A 19049-nucleotide genomic window follows, 5' to 3' on the forward strand; every position below is an offset into this window, starting at 1 on the left:
CACAAGTTCAATAAGAATCTGTTCTCCTTGTAACAGGACAGTATTGGAAACTGGTTATTTTACCAAGGCTTTGACTGGAACGTCATATTTGAAAAGACTCAGATATGACCGGACAGCTTAAAGAAAAGAAGGTTGACTTCATGAAACCTGGAGCCCTAAAGCCCTTTGGAACTGTTGGCCTGATACCTTGCTTACAGAGTTCCCAGCAGCCTCTCCAGGTGAGTAAAGAATGTCACTCCTTGGTGCAGAGCCTCAGGAAGAGGGATTCGCCCAAGTCGACAGGTATTACAGGCATGTCTGATGGCAAGTACGTGGCTTGGCTTCTGGCATGGAGAGGCTACTAAAAGTTCAACCTAGAGATTTCTTATAAAAAGTTCCAGTAGGGACGCCTGGGTGGCTCAGTTGGTTAAGCAGCTGCCTTCGGCTCAGGTCATGATCCCAGCGTCCTGGGATCGAGTCCCACATCGGGCTCCTTGCTCAGCAGGGAGTCTGCTTCTCCCTCCGCCTCTGCCTGCCATTCTGTCTGCCTGTGCTCGCTCTCTCCTCCCCTCTCTGATAAATAAATAAAATCTTAAAAAAAAAAAAAGTTCCAGTAAAGCAGATTCTAAAAGATCTATATGATTACTTACTGTTCTTGCTGAGCTTATGTAAACAATTAGGCCAAGTTTGTTAAAACTGGACTTGTTATTCAAATGAGTTAGTCCTGATTTGGCTATCTCTGGAAGTGGTTATTTTTGAGAGAAGAATTATGTTTTAATAACCCACCTTTATGGGTGCTAAATCCTAAAGTTGATTGTTTTCAAATGGTTGTTTACCTAAACTAGACAGCCTAAGGTAAACTTCAGAGACGTTACACAGTAACTCGTGTAAACGATCTTGCTTTTGCCAGTCAGTCAGCCCCAGATATAAGGAGGAAACTTCAGAAAATTGAAAGATTTGAAAGGAAGCATCTGACTGAATTAGTGGGAATAGTAGAAATAGCCGCTGAGGACTATGGGTCATGCTTGTGGGGAGACAAGAGCTCTCTTACAGACTCTGCAGGGAAAAGAGTATCAGATGTCAGCAATGAAAACACAGCTCTGAGGGAGCCATGCCACTTATTTAGGTTTTGATCTCCGTGAGGGAGTTTCTTGGGACGGTGGGCTACTGCAGGCTGTGGATACCGCAGTTCGTGGAGATGGCATGACCTCTATACGAACTGGCTAAGGGAGGACTCACTATGGTAGAGTGGACGGCTAAGGCAAAAGGAGCATTTCGGGAATTACAAACAGCCTTACTGAGTGCCCCAGCACTGGCCATCCCAGATGTTACCAAGCCCATCCACTTGTGTGTGGATGGGAAGACAGGGGTAACTGAAGGAGTTTTGACTCAGACTCTGGGGCCTCAGCAAAGGCCAATAGTTTATCTTAGCAAGAAGCCAGATCCAGCAGTTGCTGGGTTCCCCCTTACCTTCGCATAATTGCTGCCACAACCCTCCTGGTCAAAGATGCAAATTAGACTATTGGGGGACTGGGCTAAGACTAGGACAGGAAAGTTAATTCTTCCTCGAAGACTAGGAAGAAAATTAGTAAGCCAAATACATCAGGGCACTCATTTGGGGATACACAAGCTTAAAGAGCTTATGGGCAAGCAGGTCCAGGTCTCTAAATTAGGGTGTATGGCTCATGATATGGTTGATAGATGTACTCAATGTCAGGTGATAAATGCGGAAAGAACTAAAATGGAAAGAGGGAAAAGAGATAGAGGTTTGGGCTACCTGTGGCAGTCAGGTCAGACAATGACCCTGCCTTTGTGAGTTCAGTCTCACAGGTATTGGCCAAAGCTATAGGCACTAATTGGAAACTACATTGTGCCTACCTGCCCCGGAGCTCTGGGCAAATAAAAAGAATGAAACAGACTCTCAGAGAGTCCTTGGCAGAGTTAATTTTGGAGACTGGCGGTGGATGGGTAGATTTCCTTCCCTTCACCGTCCTCAGGGCACGATGTACACCCTACTTAAATAAGGTGAATTTCGAGAGACCCCCACCCCTTTGCCCTCGACTACAAGAGGTTGCTGTAGCAGAAATGACTGTTCAGTCTGTACTCCAGTCCCTGCGGGCATTCAGTCTGTCTTAAAAAAGCCCATGGCAGGGATCCGGACTGCCCATACTGGGACGGAGACGGAGGTGGAGCCACATCCTTACCAACCCGGAGATTTGATTTGGATACCAAGTGGGAATCCTGGAGTCCCGCTGGAAGGGACTGTTTACTGTCATCCTGACCACCCCCATGGCAATAAAAGTAGAAGGCGTCAGGACCTGGATTCACGTGGGTCATGTCAAATGAGCCGAGGATGAGAACACCCCCCAGAGGTGGATGCCACTGCTGATGGACCCTGCTGATCCTGGACTGAAACTAGGACTCAAAAAACAATAAGTTCATTAAATTCATTGTTCCCCTGTTGTTAAGATATAGGCAGGAAGTATAAGCAAGTGCGAAATAACAAAGGGGGGGTGCTTAACATACTGTTTCTGGGTTAATCACACTGGAGTCATTAAAACAGCCTAGCAGCCATTAAAACGGGGTACAGAACTGGCTTCAGAGTCAAAGATTTGACTAATGCCCAAAGAAAAGGGGGGAATGTAAGGACCTATTTTACTGTCCCTGCCCCCCCTCCCCCAGGGGACTTAAAAACAAGTCCCAGAAACCAGCTCCAGGTGTGAAGGCCACAAAAAACAAGGCTGTACCCACCTGGAGTCTAGCCCTGACAAAAGTACAGCCATCTTGGCAAAGCAAAAGCTGGCACCTTGCACTGTAAGAGTGGGTTACTATAAGAATGGCCATCCTGAAGGCTGGGAAGCCATTTTACTGAGCGTCCCTAACCAGCCCACAGGGCACACATAACTTGAGATAAGAGAAAGTAGCTAAAACCTGAAAAAACAATTTTATCGTATACCACCAGGGAGGTTAGGTGATGGTGCCATAGGGACCAAATGTTAAAGAAAATAGTTAACCGCAGAGACCACAATCCTGCAAGACAGGAGTCTCCCTTGGATTGCAAATATTCTGGTGACTTACAACAAAAAGGGCTATCTCTTCAATGGCCCAGTTTCCAGAGACAAAGGGCTCAGTTCCTAAGGGCCTAAAGTCGCACCATAAAGAAGGAGACTGAGGCAGAAGGAAATGTAAATAAAGTTAAATTTCCTCTAAACCTAAATCTCGCTTAACCGCCAGATGGCTCCAGTGTGGCAAAAAGTTAAACAGAGTGAAACTGTCAAAGTGGGGTACGTGATATGTATGTAGCTATGAAAAAGTGCCTTGAAAATGCTACATAAACCCTTGGCTTTGAGTGCTTGGGGTCCTTGTTGAAACCCGCTGCGCCCAGCTAGCTGGAAATAAACCTCGCTGTGTGACTTGCATTATCGAGAGTGCTCCCTGTCTAATTGAGGGGTGGTCGACTCCGTACCCTAACAACACATGTGCCATCACCAGTTTCTTCTTATTACGAAGAAGCTGCTATGGTCACTTGTGCACAAATACTCTTCATTTCTCTTGAGTAAGCACTCAGAAGTACAGTAGTTGGGTCAGACGGGAAGCCTGTGTAGAGCCTTCTAAGAAGGTGTCAAACGGCTTCTAAAGTTGTACCATTTTACATTCCCACCAGCAATGTGAGAGATTTTACTACTTCTCCCCATCGTCAACACTTAACTAATTTTAGCCACTGCTGGGTAGAATAGTGGTATCTCATTGTGGGTTTAGTTAGCATTTCCCCAATGACTAATGATGGTGAACTTATTTTCATTTGCCATCTACTTCCTTTTGCCCTTTTTTGACTGGGTTTTGAGTCTTGTTATTAAATTGTAAGGTGTATACTTATCACTTTCATGAGATCTAAACAAACAGCCCATTGAGGTATATAATTCACATACCAAACGATTCACTCATTTGCTGCGTGCAATTAAATGTCTTTCATTTTATCCACAGAGTTGTGCAATGAATACCACAATTAATTTGTAACCCTTCCATCAGGGCGATGAATACCACAATTAATTTGTAACCCTTCCATCAGGGCGAAAAGTAACCCACAACCTTTAGTGGTCAACTTACATTGTTCCAACCCCACCTCACTCCCATCCACAGGAAACCACTAATCTACTTTCGGTCTGTATAGATTTGCATATTCTGGATGTTTCATGTCTGTGGAATTATTTCCCTTTATTTTTTTGTGATTGGCTTTTATCACTTAGCATGTGTTTAAGGCTTGTTCATATTGTAGCACGCATCAGTCCTTCATTTGTCTTTAATTATGCAATAATATTCACAATACAGACATACTGCATTTTATTTATTCAATTCATCAGCTCACATTGAGCTGTCTCTGCTTTTCAGGTCTTACAAATAATAACCCTGTGAGCATTTGTGTACGAGTTGTTTTATGTGAATGTGAATTTTCATTTCTCTCAGGTGTATACACAGCAGGGGAGGTGCTGGGCTATATGGCAACTGTATGTTTCACCTTTTGAAGAACGGCAGACTGCCATCTAAAGGAGCTGTATCATCTCACGTCCCCCTAACCCCCACCCCCACCCCCTGGCCCCTGGGTTCCCTTCATGTCCCAACATTCTCATCCACATGTGCTAATATCCACCTTTTTAAATTACCATCACCCTTGGGGATATGAAATGGAATCTCATTACGGTTATAAAGTGCTTTTTGAAGGACGAATTTTTTATTATTATTATTTTGAAGAAGTCCAGTTTGTTAATCTTTTTTCCTCTCATGGGCTGCACTTTTTATGTTCTGTTTAAGAAATCCTTTTGGCAAATCCATTATTTTCTCTTATTTCCACTCCCCCCACCCCCAAGAAAGTCCTATAGTTTTAGCTTTCAGATGCATGTCTATCTATGGTCCATTTTGAGTTAATTTTTGCATAAGGTTGAAGTTTACCATTTTGCATTTAACTAGCCAATCGCTCCAGTTCTGCTTGTTAAAAAGATTATTCTTTCCCCAAGGCATTGTCTTGTGAAAATCAACTGGCAGTCTATTTTCAAAGACTACTTTGAAGTAGTCTTACTCAGGGATAATTTTGCTTCATGCTAAGGCAATAATATCCTTGTGAGTCTTCTACCTTGTGCCTTTTCTCTAACAAGGTTTTTCCATTCTGGCCCGTGCCACCTGAACTATTCCCAATCCTGTGTAAACTTGGGAGATTTTCCCATTTGCTCCTTTCAGGTGTTTTTTCTCCTGGTCTAGTATAGTTTCATCATATGCAAACTCCAGTTACTTCTCCATGCCAGACTTGAGGGGAACCCTCGGCAGACCCCGAGAGCTCATTCTCTCTGCAACTCTTAACACCTCACTCCTCTGCCCTGCAAACTTGATTGCCTTAGCCTTCATGAATTCTCATCTGAGTCCACGCAGAGAAACTGCCAGATTTTTTTAAAAAAAGATTTTATTTATTCATTTGAGAAAGAGAATGCCTGAGCAGAGGGAAGGGACAGAGGAAGACACAAACTCCCAGCCGAGCTGGGAGCCTGGTGTGGGGCTGGATCCCAGGACCCGGGGCTTTTGACCTGAGCTGAAGGCAGATGTCCAACTGACTGAGCCACCTAGGTGTCCCAAAACTGCTGATTTTTTTTTTTAACCTATGTTCCCCTCTCCCTGAACTGCAGCCTTGAAATTCTCCCCAGACTGTTATCTGGGGCAAATGCACGGCTCACTTTATTTAGTTTCCTCTGTGTGTGTTCTTTGTTTCTTATGTTTCTTTCCAGGAGACTTTACCCAGTCTTGGGGCTTTGAGCTCTATCTCTGTCTCCAGGCTGGGATTTGACTTTGAACACTAGCTGTGTATGTGCCAGTGCTGATCTTTGCCATTTTGTCTCTAGATCCATTCCCTACCCATCCTCTCCTCTGTGTCATTGAGGGTGTAGGGGTCTGGGCCCTGTAGCTTGCATTTCTTAGGCTCCTCTGTTAGCCAGAGTCAGGTTGTAATTGACCCAGAGGAGGTACTGGTGGGACACGGGAGGGAAGGAGGCAAGAAAGGCCACAACATGTCTAATCCTCCTCTCTTGGCCTTAGAAACGTCTCTGAAAGAGGCTGCTCAACACAACACAACCACCTCTGGTGTCTGGTGACCCTCTCTTCCCCTAACACCACCTCTGCCCTTCCTGCTGTTGCTGGTCTCTTTGGGGTTTGCCTACATCCTATTTGGCTTCCCAACAATTCTGCCACCTGTGCAACCATTCCCTGTTTGGAATACAGTGGGTTCTGTCTGCTGACAGGGCCTTAGCTAGACAGCTCCCTAACGAGTATCTCAAAATAAACACATCTAAAACCAACTCTTGATTCCCCTCCCAAGCTGCTCTTCTTGATGCTTTCTTCATTTGAATTCGAGTATTTGTCTTCACCTCCACTGCTCTCACTGCCCCGTTCTAAGCCATCATTAACTCTCGCTTGGACTATTGCAGTAGACTTGCAACTTGTCTCCCTGCTTCCCTAGTTGATCCTAGCAGACAGAGTGATCTTTCTAAACTGTAAACCAGAGAATGTTGTCTTTCTGTTGAAAACCTCTCACCGGCTTCTTGGTCAGAAGAAAAAGCAAAGTCTGTACAATTGCCCCTCCAAAGCACCCAAGTACCTCCAGGATTTCATGTTCTAGTACTCTCCACCATCACATTCTGTTCTAGTGACACCAACCTCACTGGTCTTCCTAAAACCTACCAGGACATTCCTGCTTTGGGGCCTTTGCACATGCTATTTTCTCACCCCAGAATGGTCTTTCTCCAGTATCCACGTGGTTCTCAATCAGTTTCCTGTTTGTATTCATCAGAGTCCTTTTCTGATTACCTCACTCATAACAACGCCCTCCTTCATTGTCCCTTTACTGTTTCATTGTACTTCACAGCACTTTCTATTACTTTATGTTATATATTTGTTCGTGGTGTGCCTGTTCCCACTGGAATGTAAGGAGAACAGGGACATTGGTTGGCTGCTATAGCCCTAGTCTCTTAATACTGGGTATTTTAGAAATAAAAATAAAATGTATATCAAGATCGCTTTGCATCAGGCACAACGCTAATAGAGCCCAGAGCTCTATGCCAGGTGCAGAGGGTACGGATCATGCGGGAGAAAGCCTCAGCAACCGCTAGCAGGTGCCCCTGGGGATCAGCTCTGCGGGGAGAGGGATCCTCAGCCCCGCCGGGGCCCGCCCAAGGCGCATGCTCCGTGGCGGCGCTGGGTAGGGCGGGGTCTCGGCGACACTTCCCGGTGCCCCGCAATGCCGATTGGCGGCGCGCGCAGCCTGAGCCGGGAGGGACACCTGCCCCCGCGTCCGACGGTCCCCGCCCCTTCAGGTGTCCAGCTCAAATAGCGGGCACTGCGGCTCTGCACAGTGGCCCGGGAGGACCGGTGCGGGTGAGTGTCGCCGGGCTGCGCCGCTGGGTACGGGTGCAACAGCTCGGGCCTCCGCGCCACCCCCTCCCCCGCCCAGCCCTCCACGCCCGAGCCTCTGCGTCCAGGCGGGACCCCCTGCGCTCGGCTCCTGACGGAACCCGCCTGGAGCACCTGCGGGCGCCTCTCCTGCGGGCCGCGTGGTCCAGGTTTCGCGGGGCTCCCCGAAGTGGCCCTTCCTTCCGTGGGAGCTCTCCGATTTCCTGGACGGGAGCGGTCGCCGATCCGCGAAGCCGCCCAGAGCCCTTGGATCGCGGTGACCCCCGGGATTCCTGATTCCCAGCCACCTTCTTCCCCTGGTTAAGCTCCCCCTTACCAGTTGGCCCTTTGCTTCCCGTGCTCGACCTGGGTGAGCTCAGCTTCGCGAAACAAGGCTTTAACGGTATTGCACCGGTATGCCGCGGGAGTTAACATAGGTCGGAAGCGCTGCCGGGTGTCTGGAGCGTAGGAGAGTTTCCTGGGAGCCCCAATTATTGTTGGTGGCGTTGACACTCATTACTAGGAAGCAAAATGGGAGACTGCTTTGGGGCTTTGCATTTCTTCAACCACCCAACTTTTGGACCGACTCCTGTCTCATTTTTCAAAATCTGTCCCGTGCATCTCCTAGGTGAGGGCCCCTCTAGAGATCCTTAAGGATGCAAAGCTGAGTCAGACTCCTGCTCTGCCCTCGGGCTGGGGGGAAAGGAGAGCCAACGCAGCACCTTCTTGCATTGTTACACTGTAGGGAGAACTGAACTAGAAGTGGCTAAGAGAGCCCAGAAAAACAGACTCCAGCCCGGAACGGGGCTTTTTCTCCGTGTACACTTCTCAGTCATCATCCTTCCGAGAATCACTTGACTAGTTGGTTGGAAGGAAAGATGAACAGGGTGACCTATGCGGGTAAGGATCTTCTGCTACTAGTCTCTTGGAGCTTCTCTGCAGACAGCTGGTCCAGGTGCTGTGGGATCCGTACCCAGTGGGAAGCATCTGCTGCCAGAAGATTCTTCGTTTTAAATTTTGGGCACCACCTTTCTTTTTCCCTTTTCAATCCACTCCCTGTTTCCTAGTAAAAAAGGACTCTGGGGTGGTTGAATTATGATAAAAGGCAGGCTGGGAGTATACAGCCCTCCCCAACCACCACGGAGAGATAAAAGCTTGTGAGCAAAGGCCAGGGGAGCTCGCTTTGACAGTGCAGGTCAAGGTTACATTCCTTTCTGCCTACATGTTCAGGGTTCCTCATGGCTTTGGAGAAGCCCAAAGGACTTGCACTGGCAGAATTCACTATGGTAATCTCCTGAGAACCTATCTCTTAAGATTTGTGGAATACTCAGGCACAAGTCTGAAAAGCAGCCGTATTGTATTGACATACAAGAACAAGACTTACTTTAAATGAAAACTTGTATAAATTTTGATGTCTGTATACTCCCACGAAACCATCGATACTTTCAATGTAGTTAACCTGTCCATCACTCTCAAAAGATTCTTGGTGCATATCCTCTTGTAATCCTTTCCTCTTGCCCTTTTTCTTGGGCAGCCGGGGATCTGCTTTCTGTCCATAGAGATTAGGTTGCATTTTCCAGAGTACTATATAAATGGAATCATATATTTTATTCTTTTGTTGGGGGGTTCTGGCTTTCATTCACTGTAATTATTTTAATATTCATCCATGTTATTGTGTGTTCATTCCTTTTTATTGCTGAGATATATATATCTATATATATCTCCATTTGCCCACTTGGGGTATTCAGGTTTTTCCAGTTTTTGTTTATTACACACAAATCTGTTATAAACATTTTTATACAAGTCTTTGTATGGGTATACATGCATGCATCTTTTTTTAAGTGATTATATTTTTTAAGAATGCAGGATGCCTGTGCTGTAGCTCCAGTCTTGCCTCTAACCATCCAGATTCCTTGGGAGACTCACTTTGCTTTGCCTTTAACATTCAGCCCCAAGGTCTGTGCTGTGCTGTGATTTTGCACCTCACTTGTGGAAACTAGATCATCTCTGTTGGTGGTTGGAGGGTCTCAGAAGGGGAAATGGGTGGTCTTCTATCTTGTTTCTCTTTCAGTCTTTCTTTCATTTCACTCTTTTCCTTGGATGACATATTTATTTTATTTATTTTAAAAAATTTATTATTACTCTTTTTTAACTGAAATACAGTTGACACATGTTATGTTAGTTTCAAGTGTGCAACATAGTGGTTCAACGTCTTTGTGTATTATCTTGTGTTCCCCACAAGTGTAGCTACCCTCTGTTCCAACACCATTGACTCTATTCCCTATGCTGTGCCTTTCATCCCTGTGACTTACTCATTTCACAACTGGAAGCCTGTACCTCCCACTCCCCTTCACCCATTTTGCCCTTTCCCCTACTTGCTTCCCTCTGGCAGCCATCAGTTGTCTGTTATTTATGGGTTTGTTTCTGCTTTTTGTTTGTGTATTAATTTTTAATTTTTTATTATTTTTTATTTTTAAAAAATATTTATTTGACAGAGAGAGAGAGAGAGAGAGAGATCACAAGTAGGCAGAGAGGTAGGCAGAGAGAGAGGGGAAAGCAGGATCCTTGCTGAGCAGACAGCCCAATGTGGGGCTCAATCCCAGGACCTGAGATCATGACCTGAGCAGAAGGCAGAGGCTTCAACCACTGAGCTACCCAGGCGCCCCTGTTTATTCATTTTTTAGATCACACATACATATGGAATCATATGGCATTTGTCTTCTCAGTCTGGCTTACTTCACTTAGTCTAATATTTAGGTGACAAATATGAATCCTGATGTGTAATTCTGGACAAGAACAGAAATAGACAGTGGGAGGCAAGAACTAATACTCAGCTTAAAAATGAGAACTTAAAAGTGTTTAAATTGCAGTGAGAGGGGAAAAGGTGGGCGGCTCACAGGATCTGGAATTTTGTGGATCTTCCTCTTTTTTTCAGGCTATTGTCTTCTAAGTCCTCTTCTCCATTTTTTTCTCCAGAACAGTTTGGAGAACCTCATGGTGAGAGGGTGAGTGGGTATGCTGGGCTCCAGAGGTCACATGAAAACTGGTGGTGGCAAGTGGGGGGCATTTCCTAGTCGAAAAATAACTTTTTGTTTGTTTGTTTCTGATGTGGCTGGAGTCCTCTGTTTCCTATTTGCCCTTGACCTGAGGTTTACTTGCCCTAAACCTGGTTCAGAACTTTTTATGGGAGCGTTCATACAGCAACATCATCTGTGTAGTGAAATTCAGACCAAATAACACTAGGCTATTTTCTACAGAAGGAAAATGCAGCTCCTGGGATTGGTGGTCTGTTTGGTCCTTGGGACCCTGCGTTCCGAGGTGTCCGGAGACAGTCTGGATCTGGATCCGGAGACAAATATGAATGTGGTAAGTTTCTCAAAGTCTCAAGGATGCTTTTAAAATGCTTCTGTGATGGGGCGCCTGGATGGCTCAGTGGGTTAAGGCCTCTGCCCTCGGCTCAGGTCATGATCTCAGGGTCCTGGGATCAAGCCCCGTGTGTGTGTCTCTCTCGGGCTCTCTTCTCAGTGGGGAGCCTGCTTCCTGTCCTTTCTCTTTGCCTGCCTCTCTGCCTACTTGTGATCTCTCTGTCTCTGTCAGATAAATAAATAAAATCTTTAAAATGCTTCTGTGACAGATGTCGAGGATTTTTTGCAATTCCATTACGTGGGCTACATGAAGCCACAAACTAATCTCTTTAGATAGTATTGCACTTTTCATGTTCTCTGAATATTAGATTCAGTTTGCTGACTTTCCCCCAGTTAATATGTATTTTTTTTTTAATTTTAAATTTTTTATTTTTTATAAACATATAATATATTTTTATCCCTAGGGGTACAGGTCTGTGAATCGCCAGGTATATACACTTCACAGCACTCACCAAAACACATACCCTCCCCAATATCCATAACCCCACCCCCCTTCTCCCAACCCCCCTCCCCCCAGCAACCCTCAGTTTGTTTTGTGAGATTAAGAGTTACTTATGGTTTGTCTCCCTCCCAATCCCATCTTGTTTCATTTATTCTTCTCCTACCCCCTTAAGCCCCCATGTTGCATCACCACTTCCTCATATCAGGGAGATCATATGATAGTTGTCTTTCTCCGCTTGACTTATTTCGCTAAGCATGATACACTCTAGTTCCATCCACGTTGTCGCAAATGGCAAGATTTCATTTCTTTTGATGGCTGCATAGTATTCCATTGCGAGGATGTGGAGAAAGGGAAACCCTCCTACACTGTTGGTGGGAATGCAAGCTGGTGCAACCATTCTGGAAAACAGCATGGAGGTTCCTCAAAGTGTTGAAAATAGAACTGCCCTATGACCCAGCAATTGCACTACTGGGTATTTACCCTAAAGATACAAACGTAGTGATCCGAAGGGGCACGTGCACCCGAATGTTTATAGCAGCAATGTCCACAATAGCCAAACTATGGAAAGAACCTAGATGTCCACCAAGAGATGAATGGATAAAGAAGATGTGGTATATATACACAATGGTAATGTGTATTTTATGAACTGCTCTTAACTGTTAAAACTACATATTTCTTAATGCAGGAAAAGAAAATTTTATAAGTTCATTTCATTTTTAAGTTAACTGAATTTGTTGAAAGAACGATAAAAATGTAGCAAGACTTGCCAAGAGTGTTACCACCAACTGCTGCTTTTATAATACCTTGAACAAGGAGTGTGATAGCAATGTCCAGGGAACACGGTTCAATACAAAAACCAAAATAATCTGAAAAAATTTTTTGTTGGAACCAATAAGCAATATAATTTGTTGAGTAATTGTTGAGTAATTTCAAAGTTACTAATCGTAGGTAAACTATAAAACCAGGAAATACCTCGTTTAGGCATAAAATATTGGGAAAATGCAAATGACTAAAGAAAGTAACTATTTTTTAAAATTATTACTTCCTTTAGAGAGAGAGTGAGAGAGTGAGCATGGTGGGGAGGAGCACAGGGAGAGGGAGAGAAAGAATCTTAAGCAGATTCCACCCCCGGTGAGGACACGGATGCTGGGCTCGATCTCCCCACCCTGAGGTCATGACCTGAACTGAAATCAAGAGTTGGACACTTAACTGACTGAGCACTCAGATGCCCCCAAAATAGCTACTTTGAAGCAGATGATGGCAGTAACCCCACTGAAGAATCAAGGCCCTCTTAGAGGCAGATAAATCCATAGTAAGTCAAGAGAATATAATCAGGGTCTTAAGGTCAAGGTTTACTTCTCGTCCCCAATTTTTTTCTTTTATTCCTCCCCCTCCTTTGAAGTTTTTTTTTTTTAAACTATAATAATGATACAATTAAATTCTTCCAAATACTTGGGCTAGAGAGGATAGTGAGCACTCACTTACATTAAATCTAGATAATCGAATTCTCCATATCCCACCGAGCTCCCGATTAACCCTTGCTCCTTGGACTGGAGAAGTGAATTTGATCATACTTTCCTGTTTCTCTTCTCTTCTCGTTCTTCAGCTCTCCCTTGCCATTGTGCATTCTAGTAGTGTCCTCTGTTAGCATTCGCTTATTAGTTCATTGATGAAAATGGATTAGTGCTATGCTCTGTTTCCCAGGACAGGACCTCTTAAAATGAAGATAGTGGTACATTGTGATATTAGCTGGCATATTTAGAAAAGAAAGAAAAAAAGAACTGTGTTTATTTGTGAAGCCAGGATGGAAACAGAGAGGCCCAAAGCAGTGGTGAAATCAGACACATTTGGTGTCTAACATGCTCGAATGTTGAAACCAAGGGTAAGCACACGCCTGTCAGTGGGACAGACGGATAAAACAGGTGGGGATTTATTCTTGGATGGAATGTGCTGCTTGATGGAGCACACTAAAATTTCAGTAACAACTTTTCTTAAAGCCTGGAGAATGTCTGCTGACATCTTGTCTTCTTTGCCTGCTAATGTGGGAAGAACTTGTCCCATTCTGTCCAGAGATTTTCCAATATTCTTTCTCTCCATAGAGTGAAATTATCGTTCACTGGGGTTTCCCTAGTGAGGAGCACTTCATCGAGACAGAAGACGGATATATTCTTTGCCTTCACCGTATCCCTCATGGGAGAAAGAACAATTCTGCCAAAGGTATGGGTGTTTCCGTGGTGAGGCAGGCACACTCGGAGAAGTACCGGCGTGGCTGGAATTTGGCTGGTTTTCATGTCTGTGACCAGGTTGAGATTTAACCTGGAAGCATTGAAATGGGGTTATTTTTTAGGCCAAAGTACTAAAAGTGTCACACATATGCAAGGTCTATAAAAATACTTCTTGGAAAGAACCAAGGACGAGTTGTCTTAGTTCAGATTTTGCTTAAGGATTCAGAGGTCAGTTTTATTTGAGGATATGCTGAATTCACTTTCTTTGTTGTAAGAAAGCATCTTATTCCTGAAATGTTTTGAGCACTAAGGAGATAGCTTTTGGTGGTTGAAAATTAATTGATTGAATAGGCAAGGTATTCCTTTAAAGTTCAAAACTTTAAAGGAAATAAAAAGCCGTACGGTGAAATCTTCCCTCCCATCTCGCCGTTCACCTCCCTGGGTCTGTGTGCATCCTTCCAAAATCTCTTGAATTTCTTAGCTCTAAAAAAATTTCTTTAGAAACAAATATAAACACAGTGATTCTTTTCCCCTGCTTCCGTTTTAATGCAAAAGCTGGAGTATAATGCATATTCTTTTGTTCATTGAAGTTTTTACTTAATATTTTGGAGATCTTTCCATACAGTACATAGAAGACTTCACCATTCAGTTCTGCAGACACAGAGCGTTCTGTGGCAAAGTTGTACCGTGACTTATTTAACAGAGATCCTAGGGATGGGCATTTGGGCTGTTTATAGTCTTCTGGTAGAAGACAGATCTTGCTGCTGAAAATTACCTTGTATGGGTACAAGTTTGTTTATAAGATCCACTTCCAGAAATGAAATTTTTGAGCCAGAGGATGTTGTTTACATTTGTGATTTTGATAGATACTGGTAAATTGCTTTCCATGCGGTCTTGCTCTAGTAGTTGCTCTCGCCTCGCTAGCAATATATGAAAGTTTGTAAAGCTTTGGAGATGTGCATTTATCTTCCCATAGCAAAACTGCAGTTTCCAGTTCAGATTAGTGAATTTCTAGACAGACTACTTGAAATTGTTAAACATATGTCCGAATAAGGATCTCATCCCCATTCAATCATCTCTCCAGACTTACCTTATTCTTTACCATTTGCTCTTTCTGGAGCTTTTCCTTGGAAAACTGAGATGGACATGAAGGAAATTTGATGACGAGCTGTTCTTCAACTAACATTGTATGTGAGCAGAAGGGCCTTTTTGCTTCAATTTCTTCTCTAATTATTATTCAAAGCAAACTAAAAGCCTATGGTTAACATGAGCTTTGTAGTGTTATTCTTTCTTTTCTTTTTTCTTTTTTTTTTTTTTAAGATTTTATTTATTTATTTGACAGACAGAGATCACAAGTAGACAGAGAGGCAGGCAGAGAGAGAGGGAGAAGCAGGCTCCCCGCTGAAGCAGAGAGCGTGACACAGGACTTGATCCAAGGAACCTGAGATCATGACCTGAGCTGAAGGCAGACGCTTAACCCACTGAGCCACCCAGGGACCCCATTCTTTTTTTTCTTAATATAGTCTGCTTTGTCTATTTTTTCTCCAAAAAATCCTGACTATAAGAAGGCATTTCATAATGCTGAAGAAGCTGAGATAGCCAGTGCTCTTCTTGAAATTTCCTTCCTCATTCTTGAGATGTTTATGGTTTGCACATATGTTATTAAGCTCCTTCTTGAGTGTTGTAAAAATGAGTAGTGAGCTGTAGTGAGGGCTTCTATCTTTTTTTCCTACTCAAACACATATAATGTATACTTTATTCCAGTGTGAACATCTGATCTTCCCTTTTTTTTTTAGTAAAAAAAAAAAAAAAGGAAGATTATCTTTGATTTCAGATTCCATATATAGAAGAATATGTACAGATGTCATTTCTCTTAAAAGTGGTTCATTGGCTCATAGAATTAGTAACGTGAGTCACTGTTAAAAGAAGCCCTGCTTGTGTTCTCTCTCTTGCTGTGTCTCTCTCTGTCAAATAAATACATAAAATCTTAAAAAAAAAAAAAAAAAGTTTGGTAAAAACATGCTTAGAGAACACCACCCCCATCCCAGTCCCCAGGCTTCTCTCTCCCAATGGTTAGAGCAGAGGATGCCGCCTGCCAAACGTACGTGGGGACAAACGTCCGTACTCCTGCAGGGGAAGCACTGTGCTCCCCAAGGTAGGGGAAGTGAGCCCGAGTCTGGACGTGCTCCCGGTGGCAGGAAGGAACCAAGAGGGCTCAACGTGAGATCTGCCTCCGCGGCCACGGACGCCCACGTGATTTCGCCTCTGTGTGTCTTGGGATCTTCACCTGTAGCAAGGTTGATTGGCTGGGATGATCCCCAAGGTCCCTTTTAGTCTTGGTCCCTTGGTTCTATGGTTTCTAGTCCCTACTCTGTTGTTGTCATTGGCAGGCATGCACGCTGCAGGGTCGGGGATACCCTTGGTCTCCAGAATGCAGAGCACAGGCAGAAAGCTCTCTGACTCCGGTGGCCACGAGAGGTCCCCACCTGCTCCCTGTGCCCTGCGGAGGTATCCTTGTCAGTGCTGTTACTTTGGCTCACGGAAGCCGAACAGACAAAAAGAATTCCCAAGAGTCCCTGACACCCAACGTGGAGCTCCTCCTCTCGTTCGTGCTCCTCCCCTGACTTCCTAAGAACACCGTAGTCCTCCCAGTGATCCTGCCCTGGACGCTGCAGAATCGGTCTCGCCTCGGGGCCTCGAGCAGCCCCCGGGTCCTCCCTCGGCCGCCGGGTCGTGGGTCACGCGGCCCCAGTGCCTCTCTGCGCACGCTCACTCGGCAGGGCCGCCGCCCGGCTTAAGCGCTCGGGACCATTTCACCGGACGCGCGGAGTCCGCTCACCACCCCGAAGAGGAGGCTTCAGCCACTTTCGTTTTGGAGGTTTGCCGTGTATCAGAAAAGGGAAGAATTGGGGTGCCTGGGTGGCTCAGTGGTTTAAAGCCTCTGCCTTCGGCTCAGGTCATGATCCCAGGGTCCTGGGATCGAGCCCCACATAGAGCTCTCTGCTCAGCAGGGAACCTGCTTCCTCCTCTCTGTCTGCCTCTCTGCCTACTTGTGATCTCTGTCTGTTAAATAAATAAAATCTTTAAAAAAAAAAAAAAAGAAAGAAAAGGGAAGAATTTCAACACAAAAATTGTCCTTTAAGACACTAATGCTTTTGCTACACCCACATATGATGCCCTGCATCTCTGCTGGTTACAGGTCATTGCAGGGTACCTTGAACTGTTTCCTTATTTACTGGGGAGACTTACCCCTTTTCAGTAGTTTTCTCCATTTCTGTGCTCTCCAGCGATGCGGCGCGACGTGAGTTGAAGCCGTGGGGTAGTGTCTTCGAGGCTGTCGCCCTGGTCCTCTCATCATACTGAGCACCTCACTTAGAGATCACCTTTGGCCTTTATGGTCCCAGGGTTTGGCCACGTGGTTCCTCCTCCTCTCCCGGGTCTCCTCAGTCTTCTGTAGTTTTGCAGGAGGAAGCTTCTTCGAGCTCAGAGGTCGTTATAGGGTAGGACCACTCAGCCATCCTCAGGGCCCTCACACACGAAGTGACCTTCCTTTACTGAACCTTCTGTTTCTCTGTTGTCTGGACCGTTTGCACCACAGAACCCTGAGGCTCCCCTGGGGATGGGCAGAGACCTTTGAGCTCCGGCAGGGTGATGATGACAGATACGTCTGCAGGGTCTGTGTCTGCTCGTGGCAGAGGAGACCTCAGGCCTGTCGGTGGCCAGCCGGGTGGACTCATTAGTGAAGGAGCCTTCATCGCTTATGGTCTGTCCGGGTTTAAGCTGACACGTCAGCCCAGCTACAAGTAGCTGAAGTCGTGTCTGATGTAGGAGTGAGTCTCAAAGAGTGAGTCTCGGGCACTCGGAAATCCGAGTGAGGCGTTCCCGCTCTGCAGAGCCGCCTGGACTTCAGCGGACGACAGCTGCCTCTCGGATGCCGCTCACCCTGCCCACCACCTTCATAAAAACCGTTCTTTACGCCCCACCAGGTCCAGCCTAACTGGCGGCTCTCCTGGATTGCTTGAGCGGGAAGGAGACGTTGTTCCTCTGAACTCCCCAGCCCCTCACTAACACCGCTCTGGACGTGCTTTCCTTCTTCTGCCTTGGGAGGGTCTCACTTCCGTCCTTCCTCTCAGTCTGTCATCCACGTGTCCCTCAGCACAGTTGGCAGCACCGTGCCCTCTGCCTGGCTAGGCTGACTGAGAGAGTTCAGAATCAGGGTTCTTAATGGCATGAAAGCAAGCACCATTTCTCGAGCGAAATGGCACCAAACCCTATGCACACACATGTATTCCCTATGTGTGTAGAGTGTGTATGGATCCGGTAAAGGATACGCTGATTTAGACAATCATTTGCCTGTCTGGTCAGACCCCTGCCAACTGGTCAGCTTGGAACACCTCTTCAGAAAGCTCTTAGCGGCCCGTGGAACCTGTGTGTGTACTTCTTGGGGTTACGCCATCGTCTGTCAAGTGTTGAGTTACCCCCGCTCTGTACTGACTCCAAAAGGGAATTGAAATTCAGAGATTCATCCTTAATAGGGAAGTGGTACTCTTTTCACATGCTCAGCCTTATTCCAGAAAGTCATGGGATGTTAGTGGCACTAGAAGGATCGCAAGGCCCCATGTGAGCCGAGGGTTCGGAGAGTTTTGCATTTTTAACGTACCTCCTTGTGCATTCCAAGGTATAGTCCTTGGGTTCTGGAGCCTGTGTGCTAAATGAACACCCTCGTTTTACTGTGTGAGAGAGAAAGACTTTGGCTTTAAGGCAAAGAATAGTAGCCCAGCCAGTCTAATCCCAGAGCCAGTGTTCTTTGGACTAGAGGATGCGACCTTATGTAACAAGTATTGAGCAAGTTGATCCCATGATAATTAGATTTTTATTTTAGTTAAGTAAAACAAGGAAATGCATACTGTCTTGCCTAAAATAGAACAGCGACTACAACAAGGCAGACTTCTTGCCTAACTGGGAAATGTATTGTTCATTAAAATTGTCAAAGCATCTACAGTGGGTTATTTATATCATATTGTGGATATACATACATACATGCATACATGCAGATATGATACATACGAAGTCTGATAGGATCTATGGTAGGTATCTGGTGGCCTAATGAGTGAAATGGTGTTCTGGGACATGAGTAATCCTCTTCAGGCAGTTTGAACTTCACCCTGCAAAGACACCCCAAAGACGGTTTGCCCCTTGAGCTCTTTAGGTCATAACTGAAAATTCACGGTCTGGCTTATGAATTAGATCTTTGGACAGAAAGACCATTGACTTGTATTCTCCTTTGATTGTTACAGGATTCTGACTATTTCTGGATTTTCTGTTCTTCTCTTCTACGTAGTTCCTGAAGGAAACATCTCTCTGAGTAAATACTGTGTTCCAACAGACTTCCCAGAGCCCTGGGTGGGCCGACACGTAATTCCTTGCCTCCCAGCAACACTGGCCAGATGTAGGGTCATGACTGGGTGCCCTGGCTTGTGGACTCTGACCAACTGAACTCCCATCGAGCTGTGCTTGGCTCTGATGGCTCGCCAGGTAGTGGACTCCATT

At 45.4% G+C, this 19049-nt stretch overlaps 1 protein-coding gene across 1 annotated transcript in view; it reads left to right on the forward strand.

The window, feature by feature from the left end:
* The first annotated feature begins 7237 nt into the window (after positions 1-7237).
* Positions 7238-19049, forward strand: part of LIPA (lipase A, lysosomal acid type) — a 32332-nt gene continuing 20520 nt past the window's right edge. The window contains exons 1-3 of the mRNA XM_032312368.1: positions 7238-7392; positions 10665-10773; positions 13374-13491. Coding sequence (XP_032168259.1) covers positions 10672-10773; positions 13374-13491 — 220 coding nt within the window. The 5' untranslated portion in view covers positions 7238-7392; positions 10665-10671. The remainder of the gene's footprint in view (positions 7393-10664; positions 10774-13373; positions 13492-19049) is intronic.

The sequence above is a fragment of the Mustela erminea genome, chromosome 14, assembly GCF_009829155.1.
Source record: "Mustela erminea isolate mMusErm1 chromosome 14, mMusErm1.Pri, whole genome shotgun sequence".
NCBI lineage: Eukaryota > Metazoa > Chordata > Mammalia > Carnivora > Mustelidae > Mustela > Mustela erminea.